General features: G+C 43.7%; 1 protein-coding gene across 1 annotated transcript in view; it reads left to right on the top strand.

Annotated features, from left to right (window-relative positions):
- smap1 (small ArfGAP 1) overlaps nucleotides 1–26309 on the top strand; it is a 68095-nt gene that overhangs the window by 19651 nt on the left and 22135 nt on the right. Inside the window, 2 exon segments of the mRNA XM_079729712.1 lie at nucleotides 5424–5489; nucleotides 6511–6588. Of these exon segments, the coding sequence (XP_079585838.1) occupies nucleotides 5424–5489; nucleotides 6511–6588 (144 nt within the window).

Below are 26309 nucleotides of genomic sequence, written 5' to 3'. Positions count from 1 at the left end.
TTTCAGTATTTTGAATTAAAAAATAATATTGCCAAATCTGTTTAAAAAATGAAACTAAAGTTTGGTTCACTTGGGTCAGATATGATTAAGTGATTAAAATATGCATAATTGAAATAATGCCAATCTCCGATTAATCTTAGCTCCTATCTTACTATTTAGTAATTTTAGGAAGCGCTCATTTCTAATGCGACTAACAGATAAAGCAACAGGTCAGGGTTGGGCACCTTGAAGGATCTTAAAAAAACAACACCCTAACGACCCGCCAATCTATGCACACCTGCGTCCCAATATATCCCTCTTTCAGCTATAATAGCCTCTTAATGGCACAATCATTTTCAAAATTGCCATTAAGGAACACATTACGGAAATTGAGCTTTGCTAATAAAAGTGACACCTGCCTGTCAGGGGGGAAATAAGACTTGTGCGCAGAAGTCCTCTTCCTGGGTTGTTGAGCAAGGTGAGTTGTTCATCACCATGGTGATGGAGTGTTGCACCTTCCCTCTCGGCGAGTGAGAATGTTTGTTTGGTGCCTGCATTCCAGCGTGCCAGTGGGCTGCCTCTCGCCCAAGTCCCCGGCAACGTGTGGGCGTGTGAATGCTGACCCATCTGTCTTCAGACGCCCGTGTGTTAATGAGACTGTGTGTGTGTGTGTGTGTGTGTGTGTGTGTGTGTGTGTGTGTGTGTGTGTGTGTGTGTGTAATGCCTCTGCTGGAGCCGCCAGTGTGTCTTCAGCACATGTTATTTAGCCTCAACCTGTGGATTGTTAGACGTGCAATGAATCAAGCAGCTGGAAACCAAAGACACACTTTCACCACACAAAGTTCTCTTTATCTGTGTATCGATTCTCTTTTGGGGTCTTTCACTCCTTTTCTCCTTGTTCCTTCTGCGTCTGTACGCAATGGTCTCATGCAGGCGCATACACGTGTGCATAGTTTTTCACGTTGATTTCTGCACGCATTTCAATCTCTTTGACCCTCAAACCCTCCCCTCTCTGTATCGGGTTCCCGGTGGCCAGACCAGGATCTAAGATCTGTTTCCACCACCTATGCAGAAACCATGGGTTTGATATACAAATAAATTATTTAATACTCACTTATCACTTCAAGGCAGTTTTGTAATGCCAGAGAGGGAGAGGGCTAGAGAGACACTTTGTGCGTGGGGTCCTTGACCTGCTTCCAGCTGACCCTGGTGGTCTCCAGGATGACCCGGATACTGGAATGTGTGTTTGTGTCAGGTTGTGTGTCGGCACAAACAAAAGGCCTCATTTATAGGATTCTCAAGTTCTGGTCGGTTGAGCGATTGATTGGTCGATATGCCCTTTTCTGACCAATTCTTATTTGTCGGATGATCGCTGGTGCTTCTTATATAAGGAGAAAGCAATTCTTAATCCATTATTTCAGGGACTGAAGGGACATTTGCAGACTGATGTATTTTAATTTTGAGTAATGGGCTATATTGTTAGAAATAACATAAAGAACGGAGGTCAAAACACCCCTGTTTTTACAACTTTAAATCACTCAACAAAGGATTCTAGTCGACACTTAATCAACATTTACTCAGCTCCAAACTAATGGCACAAGGGCAAAGACAAACAAGTATGTAGGCATATCATCTAAACACGCTTTACTTTGAAGCTCTGCTTTAACCAAGTCGTACTTGGACCCTAAGTGGATCTGAAACCCACTGACTTCCTGCAATGCGCCCTCATGGGATACCTAAGGAGCAACTTGCAAACTTCTTTATTACATTTTTCCCCGTCGACCAATTGATTGATGGTGGAGTTGGTTGATTTCCGTCTACCGAGATGTTCTTTGGTTGACTACAGCCCTAATTATCTCAGTCTCACTGAAGTAGACAGTGCTATTGTGGAGCAGACACCCGCTCTAGGATATAGTCGTTCAATTGTTCATACGTTTTATATGTTTGCCTTTCTTTTATATTTGGATCAAAAAGTTAAAACAAGGATGAAAAAGTTTTGAGCCATTCTTGATACATGGCAAGCTACAAAGACTATTTTCAGCAAATTGTGTGTTAAGACAGATGCATTAACTATGCCTTTCACATTTCTCTGCCATTTGCGGCCATGGTGACCTTCAAGTCAGTCATTAAGGGGTAAGGATGTCGAGTTAGAACAAAACGAGACAAGAACAAGTGTGGATTATATGTGAGCCACTGGTAACGGCTGCTCTCACGACAAGGTCATAATCATTATCATAATAATTGGCAGTTGGACAATACCAAATGTCAGTTTTGAGTACTTCTAATGGCTGTCTTCCAAACCTGTGTTGAAAAGGAAAGCTTTTTTTTGGTTGTGTGTTTGGGCTTGCAACAAGACAGAGTACAAAGAGAAGAATATGGCTCGCTATTCCTATTTGATAGCAGCTACTCATAATCGATTCCTGAGAAAGTGATCCTGATAGCTTGTATGAACGGTTTACGTAAGAAAAAACACTACATTCTTGATTTTAATCTTCTGAACCGATTAAAGCCTCACTCCACGCTAACTAAGCCCTGGCCTTACATGTCCTCCCTCTTACAGACTTTTCTTTTCTCCGTATGCATTTGTCCATTCACCTCATAATTTGACCATTTTATAATTTTTTCCTAATTTTATATTCTCTTTCTCACGTTCCTATTTCTCTCTCTTGCTCTCTTGCTCGCCCTCATCCCTCTCTTTCTCTCTCTCCGTCTCTCTAAATCCCCCTTTCTCTCTCCCTTGCCGCCTTTTATCTCGGGCGATGATCTATCGGCATGCGTTTTTCGCTGTGTTGGCCACTTCTGGCGGCAACTTAAAGCTATCAAAGAAGAAGTGGTTTTGATGTTGGGGGGGGTGTGGGGGGGGTGAGGGATAAATGCCCAGGATGGCCTTGCTCAGCAGCTTCAACACTTGTTTAGATTCTGTTTGCCCCTCTCGAACCACCGCTGGGCTGACGGCAGCGAGCGCCGGTCTTTTGATGACTTAACCGAGGAGAAAGGAGCGGAGGGAAGGAAGGGTGGGTGGGGGGGGGGGGAATGGAGAAACATAACAACTGCCCACAAACAAATAAATAACAGGGCTGGCTTCCTGGGAGAAGGCTTCAAGCTCATGGTCCTGGGCGGCAGGCCCCGGGGGGGAGGGCTTGGGGAGGACGTGCAGCAGTAAGGAAGAGGAAGAGGGAGTCGGGGGGTGGGAGGGAGGTGGATGTCAGACTTTTTTCCTCTGGTTGCCTTCAGAAGTCTGAAGCTAATGAGTGCCTGTGGCGTTCAGTTTGGCTCCCCCTGGATCGAGAGGAAGTTTGGGGGGGGGGGGCAGGGTGTAGAGGCAGGGTGTAGGGGTGCCCTAGCTAGAACATTTAGATTAGCATTAACATAATCTTTGTCAGATTCAAACCTTTTTACTTTAGTACCATTTTTTGGACGGCTAATCTAGTCTCAAAGGGAGCAGGAAAATGTATTAACACGATTAATGGCCTCTTGGAAGTAAAGACAAAAAAAATGGGTGAAACGCTGTCTTCTTAAAGGTGCCCATGTGAATATGCTGTTTCTTTGATTCAGTCACTTGTTACGCCGTCGACTTTCATTCCCCCACTTCTAACCCCCCCCCCTCTCCCGGCTGCTCAGTGTATCTGGGTCTGCCTGACCCTCTTCCTCAGGTAGCTCATGAGGTATTTCAGCAATTATGTGTTTATTTTTGTGCATTGATGCTGGACATTTTTATCTGTTGCATATGCACAAGAGGAATCTTTGGTCTTGTATTTAAATTGTAACATGACTTGAAGGCATTTTGTGACTGAAAATATATCTTGGGTTATGGCTTGATGTTTGCTTGGCCACATTCATTCTGAGGAGGTTATTACTGTTTTTAGATTGTGTTTCTATCTCGGACAATAACATCAAAGCTGATTTGAGACTAGCAATTTGGATTGTCTGAGCCTGGTTTGATTAGATTTGAGTGTTGGCTGCAAATATCCACAGCCAGTCATTAGAAACAGTGTGGGTTTCAGACACCTGCCCCTCTCCCTTTCACACATGCAACACAGAATTCCTTTGGGGTATAATTGTGCAACCGAAATACATTTTAACTTCATGGGTTGGAATACAAAGTCTGTTCACTGGCTCTCCCAGCCAATGAAGAACATGACTGGCGAAAACAAAAGTGAAGCAAAATAAAGTGAGACGCTTGTTCATCTAGATTTGCGCTTTTCCTCAAACTTGAAATTGCATCCTTAAAGTAGTGGCATTTTCTTTACAAATATGTTGAAAGTCTATATACCGCCGGACAGCTATAAAACAACAAAAAAAACACTTGTTGCTGTCACAGGCCTCTAATAGTGTGGCTTGGCAGGGTGGTGTGGCTTGGGATGGAGTGACTGGGGAGGGAGGCCTGAAGGGAGGGGTGGTATTATTTTGGTTGGATACTTTCATGGATACATCGCGCTTACTCTGGCTGGTTTCTAAAAATAGCTTGAAAGAGCCTTACTGTGAAACAGGTTCTCAGTCAAAGGTTTAGCTGAGGTTTAATTTGGTAGGTGTCGTATTTGATACACATTGACTTTAATTTTCAGGTGGTGTTTCCTGACGCGATATTTTTTGCATGCACACACCGATAAGGCTTGTGATGGCTCATTTCTCGCCCAAATCGTTTACACGATCATCCCCCGAAGCACTCCGGCACACCCCCTCTCTGTTTTAATATAGCAAGAGATTAGTGAAGGTACAGTAACCCTGTCAATATCACCTGCAAAAACCAACATCCTCTTCATCCCATCTTGTTTTTCATCTGGGGATTTTACTTTGTTGTTCATCGACCAAAGGGTTGAGAGAAAGGCAAGCAGACCTCCTTGCACGCTCACTCACACGCTCACTCACTCACTCCTCCACCCACTCACTCCTCCACTCACTTACTCACTCAGGGCTATGCTATCTTAATGGAGGTCCTCCTCTCCACTTAGGTCTGCGACCCCTCTGAGCTTGTGTTGTTCACCTCACCCTGACTCCATTCAGCGGTCGCCACAGTGTAACCTGCTGGCATTAATGCTGCTGTAATTCTGAAGCAAAGAAAAGTGATTGCATTTTTTCCCCCACTTGAATTAATACTATGTTCGCTCTCTCTGGCAGGAGCCTACATGCTCTATCTCTCGCTCCCTGAGTGTTTCTTTGCTTTTTTTCGAAAGCTCCCCTCCTTTTTTATCCATCGTTGATCACGGTGAACTCTCTTCCCTCTTCCCTTTTGTTCAAAATCAAACTATTGCTTGGCATTTGCCATGATTTGTTACTATTGTACTAATTTGGTATTTTGTGTCCTGTACCCCTTTGTGTACTGTCAATTCTCACTCTCGCTGCTGGTTCCTTGGTACTTTGTTATCCCCTTTGAAAATGTATTCATATACATGTATAGGCCTCTATGTATAAAAATAGTTTTCCCATTTCTCTCCCTCTCCTAGCAGAAGTCATCAGAGGTATCACCTCCCACCACCGTCTCTCAGAGCGCTGACAAGAACAGACAGGAGGTGAGTGTGGTGCCCTCTTGCTAGCGTTCTCAGCAGCCCATGAACAGCCAGGCTGCCGCCGCCACCTGCACGGTCAGGCCGCGGACTGGTGTAGCCTCGGCACCAAAAGGCATCTGTAGTCTGAATTTGTTCTTAATTCAAGGTCATTAGCGGGGTACAGTTCCCAGTGCAATAGAAATAGTGTGTGTGTGTGTGTGTGTGGCACCTGACCCAGCTGAATCTGTAATTTCCATTGTAAACTAATTGACAACTAATTGCAGATTGCTTTATCCAACGGACAGAAAAACATGAATATATCTAGTCATTGGCGGACCGATGGTCATGTGCTTGGTGTTTATTTTTTTCCCCTTTCATTCGTCTAATACCACCTTAACCCAATGACCGTTATCAAAGTTCCCCAAGTTCAATGGGTTCCGGTGCAGGCAGCACGGTATTCAGCGCGCATTCTGTGCCGGAGAAAATTGCACTGTTTTTGAAGTGTTGACACAAAAGGAGCCATTTTATTTACCATAATCACTACCTTGTGGGCATTAGTTTCCATGCTGGGGATTTTTCTTCCTTCCTTCAGCGTTGACAGCAGTCATTAGCTAAAGCCTGCACCGATACAGCACGTGCAGCGCGGGCTCTTATGCTGTATGAATTGACTCGCGTTAACACCGCTACTCGGTAATAATCCGTACACACGTCTTGTTGTTCTCCCTTCCAAACACATTTACTCATAGCCTTGTACAGCGTATCAGCCATCCATTATGTCGCTGTGAGTGTGTGTGTGTGTGTGTGTGTGTGTTTGTGTGTGGGTGTGCGCGCTGTTACACTGGTGACAGGACGGCTAGCAGCAAAGACAAAGAACAAGCAGACATACACTTGTTCATTCAGACATGTTGGTTTGGGGTTTGGAGCTGATGGTTTGGTGTGCGTGTTTGTTTGTGTGTCACTGAATACTTTTATTTATCAGATACCTTGGCTAACCATTGTTATCAAAACGTGTGTGTGTGTGTCTGTGTGTGTGCGGTCTCAATAGAGGGAGCAGGAGAAGAAGAGGGAGGAGAAGAGGCGGGATAAGGACTGTGATAGAGCCGAAAGGCCCAACGGCTCAAAGGTACAAACAGCATAGTCTGGTCCCGGACTTGTTGTGGGCGACACATCACCGTCTTCCTACTGTTTTTCTTCAGCGTTTCTCAAGTGCAAATTCAGTCAATTCAAATAGTTTGTTTAATTATGATCATAATCCTGAGTATTGCTGTCGGTTCTCATCATTTATAAGGCATAATTTGCCCTTATACTTCCTATTGAGACAGATCGGCCTTTTTCCTCAAAGTATTTATTTGTAATCAGCTGTAGTGTTATAGAGTGATGGATCCAACCACGGTGTCAACACAAACGCTGATGCGTCAGACCAAACAGCCGAGGCTTTTTATAGAGAATGTTAATGTAATCAAGCTAATCAAGTACACCTCATTGATACCATCTGGCTGGGACAGAATAACCCTTATTAGCATAGCATCAACCTTTTGTGTGTGTTTGTTTATATAACACAGCATATAAGAAGGCAATTTCAGACATTAGAATATACTTGTTTATCGACGCATCAAGTTTTATGATTTAAAGGGACGAAATATAAGTTAGTATTTTTCTTAATTGGTCTTTTCAAATAAATGGAATAAGTGTACTATTTAGGCTTGAGTTTGCTTTAAACGCCTCCAACCCATCCTGTGGCTTGTGGAAAAGGTAGAGGCAGAGTCTGTTCTGTGGTGAACAGAGTAGGAGGTGTAAGAGGAGAATTGATGGCGGGTATTAGCGCAGCGCTGTGACATTTAGCGTGCCTCTTCCCAGGCACTGGGTTGGCGTTGGAAGCATGAGGACAGCCTCAGAAAGGTTCCCTCCTGTGTGGGGGTCCCCTGAGTGGTTACCATACGGCGAACCACTGAGACGCACACACACACAGGAAACGTTACTGCTTTTTATTAATGCACATCACAAGGCTATTATAAACGGATACCTGTGTCATTTGAATTAAGGTTGCTTTGAATGTCTATTCAGTTTACTGTGTGTGGTGCTCTGAATGTCTATTAAGGTTACTGTGTGTGTGGTGCTTTGAATGTAAATTCAAGTTTGTGTATGTGTGTGTGTCTGCATGTGTGTGTTTTGCTTTGAATGTATATTCAGGTTAGTGTGCGTGTGTGTGTGTGTGTGTGTGTACTTCAATGAGCGTGTACTTGAATTACCATAGCGTCTGTTGCTGTGTGAATGCGCACTGTGAAGGTTATGTGTTGGCTGTGAGTGTTTGAGAAGGAGTCATCATGGGAGCTTTGTGGGTCACGGTTAGTATATTAATATAATCCCGTATCCCATGGAGCACTGGGGAAATTGGGTATTCCTCTCCCGGTGTGAGCACAGAACCTCTGTGGGGAGTGGAAATACTGGCAAAATTATTGCCATCGAGAGAGCTGCATATCCCCCTGATACACTCACGGGCCACAGTCCTTCATAACTGAAAATACACACTATTCCTCTCCCGGCACCCCCATCCATTATTCTATGTGTACACTGTCATCTTCCTCCCTCCGTCCCCGTGATGGGCTCCTTCCTCACATCGATGCTTCCGCTTCCCCTCGCCTTCATGGCGTGCCTGTTTCTCTTTCGTCGGCCGGCCTCTCATAGGCTACCCTTTTTCTATTTTTATTGTGATTTAATGAATCCGTCTTTCTCCTCACGTTTCCGCCTGGTGGTTTGTAATCAGCCATAATAGAAATCATTCATCATTGTCTCTCCATGGCTCCCATGCGCTAAGTTCTGTGTGTATGAGCAGAATGAGTGAGCAGATACAAGAATGAGCAGATACATGTCATTGGCTTGTGGGTTTTTATTTGGGAAGAAGTCGCTGATTGAAAATTGAATCCGGCTGGGAATAGTGAGGACTGTGATGTTGACTGTGACAGATGACATTATTATATTGGACTTGTGAAAAGCTCTTGAGGTCTTTTGGCAAGGCGGTAGTGCTCCCTGTGCTAAAAGTGGCGTGTTCCCTCCCTGCAACGGCTCTTAGCACTATTTACTACTTTCTACTTCAGTTCCCAGGAGGGCTTTACATTTATTTTGAAGGGTTCAGGTAATGGTGTTTTTGGTTGTTGTTGAGTATTTGTGGCTATCTATTAGGACTATTATTGTTGTTTTTATGCTATAAATTCGAGGTAGAGGCAAGATGCCCCGGTGGCCAGCACTTCACAGTGAAATATCTAAGGCTTTTAAACCCAAAAACACATTGACATCAATTCGCTCTTTCCGAGGTGTTCTTTTTCTTCTCCAATTTCAGAGCTGAGCCAGGGAGTGCTGTAGCAGCAAAAACAATGGTGGTGGGACAACTGATAGAATAAATCATTTTTCATTATCAGAGAATGGGGTTGTGTCCAAATATTGGCTTGGTTGATTGCTTCACAGAGGGCAGCATAATCTGCTTACAAACTAAACACGTTGCATCTTTTTTGGGCGGCCTTTGTTTTATTATTTAAACTCTGGTCTTTTCATTTCATTCTCATTTCTGTCCATCAGATGGAAATGCAACTGGATGGTTATACAAAGCTATTGATGTGTATGTATTCTGTTATCAACTTGGAGTGAAGCTCTGCAGTCACCATGGCCAATCGCCAGGCCCAGAGTCTAGTTATTGTTACGTAGTTTAAACAAATGATTAAGTGCATATTAAAAGCCACAACGATACATTGCAGGGATGTAGATGATGCAAATAAAACATGTTTTTATTTACAGGTTTGAATGGAAGAACTATCATTTTAGTTCAGTTATAATGGTTATGGTGACCTCAATACTTGGTCAGGGAAATTGCAGTACTGTTACAAGGAACACTATTGTATGCACATAAATATGACACATACGACACTTGAAATGGTTTGAAAGTGAAATCTCTCATTCATAAGCACTCTTGATTCTGAACAGGAACATGGCCTGACCCTCTCCTGGACCACTCAAAAACACACACGGACACACACACATGCACACTGCCCTTTCCAAGCATCCAAATCCACTCTCAGAAATTGTTGGCAGCAAGCAAAATTAATAAAATTCAATCCATTATTAGCGAGCAAGCATTAGCAATTAGGGCTCAGTATGTGCGAACAAGTAATGTGTGTGTCTGTGTGTGCGTACACGTGATGCATTTTTGTACGCCTATTTCATATTTGCTTGTGTACATGTTCAGTGTCTGTGTGTACACTTGTTTACTACGGGCGTGTGTGTAGTGAGCAGACACGTGTTTGGCATGTGCACACACTGTTAGCGTGTGGGCACGTGTTTTATTTATGCACACGTGTGGTCTCGAGATTGGTGATTCTTCACGTCCTCTTTCCTTCCTATCTGCGGCATCGACGATGAATGCTGCTGTCAAGGAGAGGTTTGGGGGCGTGTGGCTGTGGGAGATAGCTGCTGGTACAGAGGTTGTATGCTGATGTGTTAAAAGCTGTTTAATCTCCTGGAGTGGGCCAGGAAACATGCTGACAGCCATGTTTCACTGCCGCCTCTCCTCTCCTTGCCACTTTTCCTTTGTGCTCTGTGTTGCTCTCACTTGTCGGTCTCGCTCCTCCACGCCGCCCTCTAAACCCCGCTCGCGTTCGTTCCCGCCGCCCCGCTTGCCGTTTCCGTCTGTCTCTTGTCCATACACCACTACTCAGTCATGTTACTCATGCTATAGCGTTGATTCTTCTGCTGCTTACATCGTCGCTTTAGTTATTTAGGCAGCAGCCCGAATCCGCATCTGAATGTGCACTCTTGAATTGTCTGATTGTTTTGACTCTAGAATTGTCGTTTTGGGATTTGTTGACACCATGAAGCATAACGTCTGCTTTACCCATTTGGCTATGGGCTGGGCTAAAAACAGGCCCATGTTTAAATGAAGAATATTTCTTGTTCAATGCCGTTTTCTTTTTTTTTTTATACATTCAAAAATTCACATGCAAATCAATTTGGTTGTCAAATCTTTACGTACTTCACTCCACGGTTATACAGAACAGTTACTAGGGTTGAAAAAAAATGGAAAGTGCTGATGTGCTCACACATCCCGTTTGCTTTGCTTAAGATGAGCGCTTTAAATTTTAATCCTTTATTACATGCCACCTATTTCCATTAGCAATTTGCTACACACACACACACACACACACACACACACACACACACACACACACACACACACACACACACACACACACACAATTGTGCGCACACACAGAATTGCAACCATGCACTAGACACACTGGCACCTTTTAGTCCACTTAAATGATAGAGAGGAAATGAGTGGTAGCTAGACATTTTTCTCCTTTTCCTTGACCCGAAACAGAAGTTTATTTAAGGTCATTATGAATGGCTGTCTTCTAAAGGGAAAGACGCAGTTGCCTAACCCTAACGACCAATATTCATAATTATATTCACTTTGAATATGTTGTCAGGCTAGTATCACGGCGCTGCTCAAAGAGTGGCATCACGTAGCCCTGACATCTGCTGGCATTTGTTTAATTTTCCGTTAAAGCTGAACTTAAATAGAAGATGATTAAGTTCTGTCTTGAATTCACTTGGCTTTAAAGGGAAATAGGATTGGTTGCAAGGGGAGCAGTAGCAGCATCATCATCATCGTCGGCATTCTGATGCAAGATACAATTGACTATTTAAAATTGTCTGTTGGGAACTATCAGGTTCCTACCAAAACATGTGTTAATAAATCGGAAGTAAGCATCTTCGTTTTTTTTATTTGTATCAGAAATCCTAAATGATTGTTAATGCTGGTGGTCATTTCTATCGTGTTTTTCTTGTTGGCATAACCACTCAAAGGATGTGGTATGAATCGTGTTAAAAGCAGCTTGTCGTTTTATAAATGATATATTAATTGATGCCTGAAGAAAACCTTGCAGAATCCAAATCACAAAGGGACTGCCATCTCTAATCCCTCCCCGCTCCAGCTCTGCACTTATTACTCATTGTAGCTCCCAGTCCTACAGCAGATAACATTAAGTAAGACTCGAAGCAAGTCAGAGAGATCCAGACAAAGATTGAGTCAAAGACATTTTCAAGCCAAAGTGTGATGCCTCTGTAATGGATGGTAATAAAAACCACAGAGAACAAATGTCTCCCCAACCAGCTGTATTTAGATATAGAATCCGGTCGCATAGCTCTGCACCATAAATCATTTTAAGGCTTGAGTATGGGTCCTCATTTATCAAGCAGTCTGCTTGTGGGCTGTGTGTGTATGTGTGTAACAACGCATGCATAAAACTAGAAGTCTGTCATAGCTGTATATTATATGTAATATATTATACATAATTGATCAACAGGGTGTATTTAATTCCATTGAATGAAGCAAGATGAAAGCATTTAGTGTGCCTCTAATCTGCAACACTAAAACTCTGGGACGGGTTTCCTCTATAGAATGCATATTGTACCCAAGGGGATAATTGTATGGGAGTGTTTATTAACAAAGGATAAACACTGAGCTGATGGGCTGCAGTGGTTTTGTAAATATGCTACCAACTGCCAACAGCTTCCCCTTGGAAATGATTCACCCATAAGGTAAACAATATTGTATATTCACTATTTGGCAAAACAATATTATAGTCAAAGTCCTGATTCTACAAAATAAATTGGTAATTGGATATAGGATTATACTACGCGGTTGTGTGATGGTGGCCTTTTAACATGCAAACATGCTTGGCAGATGTCTGATATTTGAAGATTTGCAAACACTATGTTATCATAATTAAATCTCTAGAGCTCAATTTATGTTAGAGCTGAGTTTTCCTTTACTCTTGAACCCAGTGGTACATGTTGAATTGTGTCAATTGAGATCAAGTTATACTGCAAAGCAATTGCTTTGATAACGCCTTCGATATTAAATGTGTCTACGGCAGATGCACTTTAGAGCAATTTGCCTTCACAGCACTGCCTCTGAATCGTTCACTGCATGCTGTTTATGTCCCATGCCAGTCCATTCAATTGCATACCAAACATTGAACTACATTTTAGTGCCATAAGTGAACCCATCCAGACGCACTGTCAGGTACCTGGATTCCACTAGAAGTCCCCTTGTGGATTAATAAGGTCATGTTTCTTGAACGCATTGTGTATGCCATGAAGATGGACATTTGCAAATATTAAGGAGCCATAGTTGTGTGTATCCCATTAAAAACATCCAATTGCAGCAACAAAACCAAACCCATTTGCCTTTTGACTTTGAAATTGTATTGATGTGATTTGATATGGAATCAGGTTTGATTGAATTTTGTAAACCGCTAAATACCCAGGCAAAAAGTTGAATGCGACAATGATTTTCATTGAAATGTTTTCTCTTGATGTTTCTCTCTCTCATGTGGCTTTTTGAAGATATAATAATTTGTTGGAATCGTTTTTTAGCAGGGTTTATCAGCTGACAGTTGGCAACTACAGAAAGAAGGCTATGTCCGCAGTTTATGCGTCAACATTTCCTCTTGTGCCTTGCCAAATATGAACATAATACGATTTTGACTACGAGAACAGCGAATATCGTGACAATTCTTCCAAAGAGAACTAGAAAATATCTGACATTCTGATCTTGTTTTGCATTCCTGGAAAAGTCAAGAGATAAAGGAGCGATTAAGATTCTGTATAGGTCATGGAAGAAGGGAGCAACTTGTCTAGAAATAGAGTTTGTCGCATGCAGATTCAGGAAATGTATGCCATTATGGGATGTTGTGAAGGGTTGTTTGGAGGATCCATTCAGATTGAAAAATGCAATAACCGCAGCCATGTTTGCTCAGGAGCTGGATGTTTAGAAATGTAAGTCATGTTCTGTCAAGTGGTATTTAAATATTAGCATTTAATTATTATACTCATGGCAAGTCAAATGAGATCAGAGTTTAAATACGTTACTTTTCAAAGAGTTTGCAGATATGTCCAGGTCATTTTAAGATTCAGTCAATGCTAATCTATCGTGGTTTCAATAGTGTTATCAACAAAATCACTTCCCATAACTGATGTATGGCTCAAATACAAAATGCTGGTCCCAGCCGAGCTATACTAGTTCACGCAGTTGCAAAGCCAGTGAGAGTGGACAGAGCACTGTTTTTGAATGTCTTCCACCCTAATCTAGAGGGGCGCAATCTTACACACGGTGACTTTAATGTTTAATTAGAATTTTGTTATTTACTTATTAATGCATTTACTTTACTAGTTTATCTATTTCAAATTGTGAGTTCAATATTTTTGCGTTTCAATCCCGTCTGCTGGAAGGGTGTCTTTGGTTGCATGAGGTGGAGAAAGGTTGTCATATCTTCAGCTTTTGGTCAATGTGTACAGTCATTTATCACCGCTACAGCTGCAAATGCTCCACAGGCCCATTTCTTAGCCTGTGAGGTGTGGGGCGGTACATCTTAAAACAACAAAGCAAACCCTCAACCCTTCAACCCCGGTGGGAAGACATTCGCCAGGCTTTCCTCATTTTTATCCTATCCGTATACCTCCTGCAAACTCCTAGCAGGGTCTTGTGTGTTACAATAAAATGATTGTCTCACACTCTCCAGGATGCCTGGGCTGAGATATCTACGACAATTCGGATCGCACCACACCACTTTGGAAGAGGGTCACCGAAACGTTGACACAAGGGCACGGCCTCATCCGTGACCCTCACCTGAGCTCAGCAGCAACTGCTGGTTTATACAGCTGAGCTCTGGCCATCGGCCAGGCTTTATGGCCCTTCTGAGGACACGCGGTCGAACACCGTCGAGGGTAATAAGACCAGGATAGAGGTCCCCAGAATAGAAAAATGATCAATTGCAGCGACTGCCAAGACTGTGCTCCAACTTGTGATTTTATGGCCTCCTTTCGATAATGGGCCACTTTCCTGAGTCGAGAGGTGTGTCCTACTCCATGAGTATGGATCGAGCTCCAGCTGAGAAAGTGACCTTTCTCCAAATTGGTTCAAATGTTATCCTTTTTTTTCTTAACCCGCTGCTTGCCATTCCCATCGCCAACCCTATCAATTATGTAATGACAAACCAACCCTCCTATAAAGCAAACAGCCCAACAAGAGCGTATCTCACACACAGACGGCACGTGTGCACGTTATAGTGCAGAGAATGACAATAAACCCTCTGTTTGGACGAGCTAAATGCTGGCAAACATGCATGCACAGATGGTCACGAGCATGCATGCACAGTTGAATCGTAGAGTAAGTGAACCCGTTTCAGCTTTAATTCAAAAACTAGGAGAATTAGAATTCAGAGGTCTAGGAAGGAGATTGGATGAGCCATGCCAACTTTGTGATAAACTTTCAGTACCGTCGTTTTGTATGAACGGTATAATGTGCGATCTTGTGTATGAAATGCGTCAAACACCTTGACTGTAGCAAACGTCCATTCTACTACACGCCACCTAGGCGGCTGCCACACGCCACCTAGGTGACTTCTTATTGGTCCTCCAGACCAGGGACACAGGCTGGTAGTGTTAAAAATGGAGTTTATCGCAAATGTTTGATACTGAACATGGCAAGGGTGCTCCACTGCCATGCAGGAGATCTCCAGAGTGTGTGTGGTGATGACTGGTTTAACCTGTGCACACTGATTACTCGATGTGCGACAGGTGTGCAGCCTCCCCCAGAGTCCAATCAGACTGCGCCAGGGGAGGCTGCTTTATCCAGCTATCATCCACACACACTCCCACAACGACGTTATACTATAAATGTCTGAGAAGCTTAACCCCCTCTCTGACCTATAAGAGATATTACCACGTTTAAAGTTAGTGAACCCAAACCCAGTGGTAATATGCCTTGTATGATCGTCAACATGGTAATCTATGCCAATTTTTTAACTGTTACTGAACGATAACGAAAGTAGAAATCTTATGTTTTTGTCTCTGCCAAAACTCGGTTCCAAACGTAAATGGCATTATTTTCGCTGTGTCGAAGTGCCTTTTAGTAAACTCTTTGATGTCACTATAATGGACACCGGCAGTGGGGTGTGATTGGATGTGGATATGTGTGTCAGACCGTTATAGTATTTAAATTAACGATGTGTGGGGATATGCAGATGTCACCACATCTGCATAGCTCGATCTGGGCAGCAGTGGATTGTCAAAAAGACGGTTAGGCTTTGCGAACACCTATAGTATAATGCCAGGGTGTTGTGCATTTCATATACAATACCGCTCTTTATTACACTTCCCTCCTCTCCATCTTCGAGTATATCTTTTTTTAATCAAAGTGTGAATACCACCTGAAACCGCTGATTCTCTTACTTTAAAAAAAAAAGAAAAAGGTTTTTGATTCACTTTCCCTTTTAAGTAGCTCCTTCTTTGTCTCAGTTTTGCTCTCTCTCTGTTTAGGTCCCTACTGCTGGTGTACTGCACTCTTTGTTGGTGTGGGCCATCTATATGCATGCCAGGGTACCATTTAGGGGCTTGGAACTCAACTCTGTTTCCTGTCGACCTTCTCAAACTTCTCTTTCATTCTCTCTTGCGCCTGTAGCCACCAATTAAGCTCTAGCTGGGATGAAAGCTGGAATCAGGTATGTGTGTGTGTGTGTGTCTGTGTGTGTGTTACTGAGTGAGTTCATTTTGTTAGCTTCACACAAACACAGTTTGGCGTGTGTGTAAATGCAACTCACCAAGGACGGTGTAAAAAGAGGAGAGAGAGAACAGTGTTTAAAAATATAGGCCATAGTGTAAAAAGAGAGGCTACTTGTTTAAAATGAGAGGAGTGAGGGTGGTGTAAAAAGAGAAGGAATAGTGTAAAAAGAGAAGAGATAGGACACCAAGGTAAATAAATAGGAGAAAGCGCTAGTATAAAAGGAGGAGAGAGGACATTAAGGTAAAAAAAATAGAGAGCACTAGTGTAAAAAGAGAGGAGTGAAGTCAGGGGGCCGTGTTAAAATAGAGGAAACTAGTTTAAAACAAGAAGACCAAAGGCTTAAAGAGGAGAGAGGAAATTAGTGTATAAAAGAGGAGAGGACTAGTGGAAAGACAGAGGACAATAGTGTATAAAAAAAGGCGAGATGAGAGTTTAACTGACCCGACTGCAAGCAGTGGAATGTATCACCACACAGTGGCACATGGGTGCTTTCATTCCTTTCAAATTACCTTCTCCCTCAACCTCCATCAGTCCATCACTCCCCCAGATCTACCCCTTCATATTCCCCATCCATCCATCTCTCCCTCACTTCCGAGGACGGAGTGTAAAAAGAAAGGAGATAAGACACTAGGGTAGAGAGGAGAGGAGACATTAGGGTATAGAGGAGAGGAGGTAAGACACTGGGGAAGAGAGGAGAGGAGAAATTAGGGTAGAGGAGGGGAGACATTAGGGTAGAGAGTTGAGGAGAGGAGGCACTAGGGTAGAGAAGAGAGGAGGGGAGACATTAGGGTAGAGAGGTGAGGAGAGGAGGCACTAGGGTAGAGAAGAGAGGAGGGAAGACATTAGGGTAGAGAGGTGAGGAGAGGAGGCACTAGGGTAGAGAAGAGAGGAGGGGAGACACTAGGGTAGAGAAGAGAGGAGATACAGTGGGGCAAAAAAGTATTTAGTCAGCCACCAATTGTGCAAGTTCTCCCACTTAAAAAGATGAGAGAGGCCTGTAATTTTCATCATAGGTATACCTCAGCTATGGGAGACAAAATGAAAAAAAAAATCTAGAAAATCACATTGTCTGATTTTTAAAGCATTTATTTGCAAATAATGGTGGAAAATAAGTATTTGGTCAATAACAAAAGGTCATCTCAATACTTTGTTACATGCCCTTTGTTGGCAATGACAGAGGTCAAACGTTTTCTGTAATTCTTTACAAGGTTTCACACACTGCTGCTGGTATTTTGGCCCATTCCTCCATGCAGATCTCCTCTAGAGCAGTGATGTTTTTGGGCCACACAGACTTTCAACTCCCTCCAAAGATTTTCTATGGGGTTGAGATCTGGAGACTGGCTAGGCCACTCCAGGACCTTGAAATGCTTTTTACGAAGCCACTCCTTCATTGCCCGGGCGGTGTGTTTGGGGTCATTGTCATGCTGAAAGACCCAGCCACGTTTCATCTTCAGTGCCCTTGCTGATGGAAGGAGGTTTTCACTCAAAATCTCACGATACATGGCCCCATTCATTCTTTTCGTCACACGGATCAGACGTCCTGGTCCCTTGGCAGAAAAACAGCCCCAAAGCATGTTCTTTCCACCCCCATGCTTCACTGTAGGTATGGTGTTCTTTGGATGCAACTCAGCATTCTTTCTCCTCCAAACACGAGTTGAGTTTTTACCAAAAAGTTCTATTTTGGTTTCATCTGACCATATGACATTCTCCCAATCCTGTTCTGGATCATCCAAATGCTCTCTAGCAAACTTCAAACGGGCCCGGACATGCACTGGCTTTAGCAGGGGGACACGTCTGGCACTGCAGGATTTGAGTCCCTGGCGGCGTAGTGTGTTAGTGATGGTAGCCTTTGTTACTTTGGTCCCAGCTCTCTGGAGGTCATTCACTAGGTCCCCCCGTGTGGTTCTGGGATTTTTGTTCACCGTTCTTGTGATCATATTGACCCCACAGGGTGAGATCTTGCGTGGAGCCCCAGATCGGGGGAGATTATCAGTGGTCTTGTATGTATTCCATTTCCTAATAATTGCTCCCACAGTTGATTTCTACACACCAAGCTGCTTACCTATTGCAGATTCAGACTTCCCAGCCTGGTGCAGGTCTACAATTGTGTTTCTGGTGTCCTTTGACAGCTCTTTGGTCTTGGCCATAGTGGAGTTTGGAGTGTGACTGTTTGAGGTTGTGGACAGGTGTCTTTTATACTGATAAGGAGTTTAAACAGGTGCCATTAATACAGGTACCGAGTGGAGGACAGAGGAGCCTCTTAAAGAAGAAGTTACAGGTCTGTGACAGCCAGAAATCTTGCTGGTTTGTAGGTGACCCAATACTTATTTTCCACCATAATTTGCAAATAAATTCTTAAAAAATCAGACAATGTGATTTTCTGGATTTTTTTTTTTCCTTTTGTCTCTCATAGCAGAGGTTTACCTATGATGAAAATTACAGGCCTCTCTCGTCTTTTTAAGTGGGAGAACTTGCACAATTGGTGGCTGACTAAATACTTTTTTGCCCCACTGTATTAGGGTAGGGTAGAGAGGAGAGGAGGGGAGACACTGGGGAAGAGAGGAGAGGAGGGAAGGTACTAGGGTAGAGAGGAGAGGAGACACTAGGGTAGAGAGGAGAGGAGACACTAGGGTAGAGAAGAGAATTGGGGAGACACTAGGGTGGAGAGGAGAGGAGATATTAGGGTAGAGAAGAGAGTAGACACAAGGTTAGAGAAGAGAATAGGGAGACACTAGGGTGGAGAGGAGAGGAGATATTAGGGTAGAGAAGAGAGGAGACACAAGGGTAGAGAAGAGAGGAGACACTAGGGCAGAGAGGAGACATTAGGGTAAAGAGGAGAGAGGACAGTAGGATATGGATGAGAGGAGAGAGGACACTAGGGTATAGAGGAGAGGACCGAGGACACTAGTGTCAAAAGAGAGGACAGGAAACTAGTGTCAAGAGAATAAAAAATAGAGAGGAGAAACTAGTGTAAAAAGAGGACAGTAGTATAAAGACTGAGGACACTATTGTAAAAAGAGAGGACACAGGACACTAGTGTAAAGAGAGAGGACACTAGTGTAAAGACGGAGGAAACTAGTTTAAAACAAGAGGACCAAAGGCTAAAAGAGGAGAGAGGACACTAGTGTTAAAAGAGGACAGAGGACACTAGTGTAAAGACAGAGGACACTAGTGTAAAGAGGGTGAGCAGAGGACACTAATGTAAATAAAGAGTAGAGGACACAAGTGTAAATAAAGAGTAGAGGACACTAGTTTAAAAAGAGAGGACAGATGAGACTAGACTCCAGCAGGAGGAGAAAACAGAGAGAAGAGAGTGTACTTGACTTTCGACGGCCAGCAGTGGAACGCATCGTCGCACAGTGGCACACAGGTGCATTTCTTCCTCGCAAATTATTTCTATCCGCCTCTCTCTCGCTCTCACTCTCTCCTTCCCGAGCCTTTCTTCCTCTGCCATTCCCACTTTCTCCCGGAACCTCCATCAGTCGATCCCCCCTCCTGATCTCCCCCTTCGTATTCCCCATCCATCTATCTCGCCCTCCCTTCCGATTATGTATCTCTGTTTCTCTCTCACCTTCCCCCCATGTCTTTCTTCCACTGCTCTGTTATCACTGTCTCCCTTAACCTCCATCCCTGTCTATCTGTCCTCTGGATCTCTGCCTTCGTGTGTCTCTCTCGCTCCTGCTCTTGCTCTCCCTCTCTCGCTTGCTCCCACTCTCTCGTTCTCTAGTTCTCTCTGTCGCTCTCTCTCTCTCTCCCTCCCTCCAGTTAATCAACATCCCGTCGGAATGCCTGCATGTTGTCTTTCCTCTCAGCCCATGAATAAATTATCAATGAGAACAAGAGCCGCACACTGCATCGAAAACACTGGCAACCCCCTTGTGCTGGAGAGCAACGTGTGTGTTTTCATTAGGGATTTTGGAGGAGTGTGTACATCTGGACCGAGTTGGGCTCTTGGATGTTTCCTAGATTGGATTACACGCATGCGCACGCACGCGCACACACGCACACAGTCAAGCTGTATATCTGGTCGATTGGTGTTATTCTGTGCAGATTGTGTGAAGGGCACCCTGAGGAATGCCATCCTGGGACTAATAGGACTCACCTAGAACACACACACACACACGCATGTAGACACCAATGCACACTCATGTACGTAATACACCATTAAACACACGCACACACACACCAAGACACACATTTCATGTAGCAGGCTTTTGGTCTGGCAGTCAGAGAATCATTACAACTGGGGAGACCAATCAATGCTCTGGATCAGCCCTGCTGCAGGGAAGGATTCTGCTCATCCTGTTTTCCCAGGAAAACACGCACACAAACCCACGCACACGCACGCACACCTTTGCAATGATGGTGCAGCCAATGTTCTACCGCGACGCCGATATGCATGTTTTGAAAAATATATGTTTTGACAACTGGCGGGTTGGCGACATGCATCATGAGAAAGATAAGCTGTCTACCAACTATATATGTCGTGGGGGGTGAGGAAGGGCGTCCAGACAAGCGACTTGCCAGAGGAAGAGATTTCCAAAGGAAAGATCCTCCCAACAGTTATTGGATTTATTCATCTCTTCAGAGCTCTGATTCCTTCCTCCTCTACCTGGCGGATGTCATTGCAACAAAAGCTCGGTCAAATCCATGAGATCTTCCCATTAGTTATGAATATGAGGTTAATTATGTAAAAATGTTTTTTGATCTTATCTCTTTGTCTTTGAGCAGATTAGCACGTCGGGCCAGAGTGGACATTATTAAGACTGCCCCATTCCTTTAGTAGCGTTGGATCGATGGTGGCTCCCCGAAACAACCCCAACTCCGCCGTTTCCCGTACTTTCTGCCTCTGCTTGGATTTGTTCTTCTGTCGGCTCATTTCTGCCTGCTGTCTGCTTCCTCTGTACGGATTTTCTAGTATATTTTTCCAATTTCCCCCCAACTCAAAAGAGCTCAAACGTAGCCTAACCGGGGAGACACACATTAAATTTCATATAGACGGAACTGATGTGAAACCATAATCCGGCTTGCTTTTTTTCTAGTTGCCAAAAGTTATTACTGGAGAGGTTTGGTTGGCCGTTAATTAGGATCCGCGGCTCTGAAGGGATGGAGAGAGAGAAGGGGTGGGGGAGAAGGGGGCATGGGCACTCTTTAGTCTGTCCAGAAGTGCGGTTGATGGGAGAAGGGCGGTAGGAAGTGTTGGGACATGCACACAATGGTTAAACGTTTGTTGGAACGAAGACAGTGTGGACGTGTCTCTAAGAGCTAAATACAAAGTTACGGTATCCGATTCCTCCTGCAGCATGTCTAATTAATCTTTGCCACAACCACACATTTGCACTTAATGGGATGTTTTGCATGCGAGCAAATCTGCACACGAACACATAGAGACCCATGTGTTCCAACGCATGTTCACATTTCGTTGATTCATGCACTCACACACGCACACCACTAGGGGGAATTTTCTGGCAAAGACACGCACACCATCCACTTAGACCATGTTTTTTCCTCATCAAATATCCATTTACGTGAGGACAAGGTCTAACACCACAGAAAAGCATTAGGCGCGTTTGAATTGATGGGTTTTCTCTGTTAGCGGCGAATACAACAACAATGCAACGAGACGTTGTAATGATCAAGGAGCGATTTGTTGATTTGAAAATAGTGTTATTTATCGCTCAGGTACTAGCCAAACGTAAACTCACTGGTATGGGCCATTGTTTGTTGGTTTGTGATGCATGCACAATTTGTGAAACACCAATTTACCTCTTTAAATTGTGGTCAGGATTAGGGCTGGGTATCATGGCCAATTTCCTAAATTGATTCGATTTCGATTCATAAGGTTCTGAATCGATTAATCACGATTCGATTCAATCTGCTCTTAAATAATGAAAATGGCTCAACTGTGTTAGAAAATACAAATGTACTTTATTTTTTCTCTTCATCTTAAACAACAGCTTTTAAGTGCAAACTTGTAAATTGGACAGTTTAAACTTGAGCTGTAAACATAACTGTCTCAAGTCTCAAAAGTGCAATTTTGAAATTAGAAAGGAATTGCAAGTGAAAGTGTACTTGAACTACAAAATTCCATCACTGCAAATTGCATTAAGGCATTGTTTATTAAAGTGCAAAAATAATAATAATGGTAACAAAACTAAAAAAAAGAAAAAAAGAATCGATCTCATGCCCTATGAATCGACATTGCAAAATTTAAATGAAATCGATCCAAAATCAATTAAATCGATTATTTTAACCAGCCCTAGTCAGGATGTCATCGTTTTTGCAAAACCTCAGTTTGTTGTCTGTAAGAATACACAGACAACATTTGAAGAAATGTCTACCCGGGACGAGTTTACCAAAAACCATATTGGCATGGATGGGAGGCTGAAAACCAGAGACAACACTATGATTTCCTAAAAACATATACTTGTGTACGAAGCCTGATGGAATATAAAGTTCACGCGGTTCAGGAGAGCGGCATTAAAAACAAACAAATAAATCAAATAAATCATGCGACCCGATGGGAAATCCAATTACGCTCGGCAAACAAACAGGAGACCCTGCTCGACGCCTGTATCGTCTAGATCCATGTTGCTTCTGCCACACGTCTCCGTCTGCGCTGGCATTAACGCATGTCTTCAATGACCTTGCATGTTGTTTTCCTACTCGATACGCGAATACCCCTTCTGTACACCATTTCTGCAATGTTTCCGCAGAGAGCCAAAATGAAAACACTAAAGTGGAGTTCATTTGGGCTCAGACCGGCCCGAGCGCCTCGCCGAGGATGCTGGCTGGGAATAGGCTGCGTGCTCTTTGTTGTTGTTTTCCTTAATAATAGAAGACCTCTTGCTGTACACTAACGTGGGCGGACGGGCTGTGGTTGAATGGGGTGAGAACAAAGAGTCACAGTTTTCGTGAGTGTGTCACGGTTACGCAGTGAGAAATAATTTGGTAATGAGGTCATGGATGCATCTGCTCTCGCTGTATAATAACTTTTATATAAAAGTGTGATTTTCTGAATGCCAGAAGTTGCTGTTGTGGTTGTGTATGCGTGTTATCAAATGCAATGTGTCTCTATAATGAAGCACTATGCTCTGACTGAGAGTGGGAGAGAGCATGCTGGCCTCAAGCTTCCCCTTTGATTCCCTACCATCCGGGAAACTGACTCAAACGGACTTTGCCTCCAAAGAGAACACTGAGCTGGTCATTGTCTTCAGCCTAGCATCTCTGCACTGGAGATCAGAGATGGGTTTGGCACTTCATCTATACAAACCCCATCTTGTGTGTGAACTGAATCAACTCTTAACAACTCCAATCAATTCCACAGGCATCGTTGTACTGATGTTTCAATAAATCCTCACTGGCATCATCACCCCGAACACAGCTTGGTGCTGCTTCTGGAAACATAAACAGCATCCAAGTCTCTCGCTCTGTCTTTCTCTCTCTGTCTGCTTTTCTGTATCATTTCTGTATGCATAGAATGGATCTTTCAATTGTATACTAATGGGAAGCCTTAAATGAGCTTTCTTTTTCCATGTACCTTCTCACTAATGGAGTTGGCCCACAATTAAAGCAGCACTTGGTCTGGGATTCAGTTCAGTTAAGCGCCCGATGCAACCTGCTGGTAATTTGTCTTGAAAGCGTATTGAAACACAATAACAAACATGCAATTTCCAGAGTTCTCTCTTTCTTGTGTGGGTGTGGGGATGGGGATGTGTGTGTGTGTGTGTGTGTGTGTGTGTGTGTGTGTGTTTAGGGGGGGGGGGGGGGGGGGGGGGATGTGTGCCTTGGATGTACTTGTGCATGCCTCTGTATGCATAGTTTATGTGTCACCAAATAATCCTACTTTGTATAGGTCTGCTTGTGCCCTGGGCAGTATAGTTCTGGAGGAGTTGCTTAGATTCGTTTTCCTAGGTGCTCCCTTTCACTAATCAACAGGTGTGTGTGTGCGCGTGTGCGTGCGTGTGTGTGTGTGCGTGCGCAATGGCATGCTTGTGTGCTTCTGTGTGTCAGTTGTTAAATACACTATACATAAAAAATCAAAGTCGTGTGTGTGTATGGGGTTCTAAGCAGGCTGTGAGGTGTCCTTACCTGTCAGATAACTGCACCTCAATGAAGAAGATGCATCTGTGTGACAGCCTAAGATCTCCCTGCGGCAGTACCTGTGTGCGACCGAGGAGCATATGTGTGTGGGAGCTCTACTTTGTGACCGTGTTGAATGGTGCAGAACTGCAGCAGCCACTGACGCACACGCTTAGAAGTTGATCTAAGTTGAGCCTGTTGACTTGTGATATCGATATGTCTTGGGTGGTATTTAACGCACGCACGCACACAGACATAGAAAGAGAGCCACCTCTAACCTCACCTCCATTTCAAATAACAATTTTTATTTCATTTTCTCTCTTCTCCTCGGCCTATTTTTGTCCAGCCATTATTTTTTCCCATCTTTCCATTTATGTTGTTTGATGTCCTTCCTCTGTCCTCTTGTCATTTTCCCCTCCCTAACACCCTTGTTGTTTCAATTCACAGTAGCCCCAACAAAGTCTTTGTTTATCATCCCCACTCGCACTTCTCTTCGCTTCCTACGCCAGCAATTCTCACCTTACTTTCTTCATTCGCTCTTCCCTTCTGACCCAATTCCACCTCCTCCTCCCCCACCCGCCCACCTCCTCTCCTGCCCCACCCGCCCACCTCCTCTCCTCGTCCTCCTCCACTCTTGCGGGCAGTCTGTCTTCTGCTGCAGTTGTTCCTCTCTCCCTCTCTCACGCAGCGTTAATAAGGCAGCTGTCAGCCTCACCCACCGCAAGGCCACAAGTTCACCGCTCTGCCAAACAGCGGCTCTGCCACCAAGGCTAATGATGCTGATCACGCCGCCGTTTATGCTAGTGCTGCTGATGCTTATGTTACCACCCAATTTTCTTCCCCCTTACTTCATAGCTAGAGGACTAGCGAAGTATTTTGTGTCTTAAATAGTATATGCAATAAGTATGCATGTCGTTTTGAAGTTACTTAAGTAAAGCCGTGATTATTTAACCCAGTGCGAATGCTTCGACATATATACTATATCAACTTTTGGGTGTACTATGAATTCTGCTGTGTTCACTTCACCAGTTAATCCTATTGGTAGTTCCATCGCTGATGCCTGGAGTATTTATAATTTAAAAACCCAACAGTGCGTGCCTTATAAGGCTTTATAAGAGGTCCATACACCCAGTGACACTTGGTTACATCTAATATTAGAGAACACTGTATTTGTCTGCGGCGTTGTTCATGTTGGTCTGGCATTAACAAAGGATTCGGGCCGCATGCCATCTTCTCAAAGAGTGTTTTACCTCCCCCTTGCTGTTCCAGCCTCATTGGGGAGCTGTTATCATGATGACAGAGGTTGTTATTTGTGACAGGGTAGACATAGCAAATTAATTGGTTTCAAAACAGGCTATTTCTTAAACCGATTACACATATGGGCGACTATGTCTTTCTAAATGTGTGTGTGGACCGTTTCGATGAATGCCTTCTGTTCCCTCGTTACAACGGTAGTAATATGCTCAGAACTCCTTGTGTGCTTTGCCATTTTGGTGTGCAAGCACCAAAATGTGTCCTGAAATAATGAGAAAAATCCAAATATTGATTTGCATGATGACATTTTAACATGTCTCCTTTTTCCAATCTGAACATATTAATGGGACAGATAAAGGACAGATGACTCATTTGATATCATTATTACACAAACCACGTACCACCATGAGTTTTCTCATGATGCTCATAGGTTGCAACACATGTGAGTTCAGACTTGGGACACTTCACTGCACCCACTTTAAGATAGATGTTAATTTCACTAAAAAATATTAGGAGGCAGCACCTAGCAGTCAGCACCTTGTATTGTGCTGACCACCGGCTATTTTTCAGCCTTTCTAATAGCCTTTTATTCTCGTGGTGTGCTCCGTCTGCATTATTCCCATTCTGCCATTAAACCCTTTTCTGGGACGCCCCTTCTGATCTCCGTTATTCAAAACAGTCCCCATTGTCATGCAGGTGGAGGACGGTGAGGCCGCGCTGGACGTGGGAGAGCACCATTATTTTGGTTCTCAGTGGATAAAACCGTATTGATTTCTACAACAGAGTAAAGCGTGTTGCACACACAGCACACCGTCTTTAAACGGGGACACAGAAGCTGCTGGGTGAAACACCAACAGAGGAGCTTATTACAACTAAACACAAATATAAAA

This window comes from Pollachius pollachius (genome assembly GCF_949987615.1).
Source record: "Pollachius pollachius genome assembly, chromosome: 2".
NCBI lineage: Eukaryota > Metazoa > Chordata > Actinopteri > Gadiformes > Gadidae > Pollachius > Pollachius pollachius.
The sequence above is the reverse complement of the archived record's forward strand: the minus strand, read 5'-3'. Positions and strand labels throughout refer to the sequence as shown.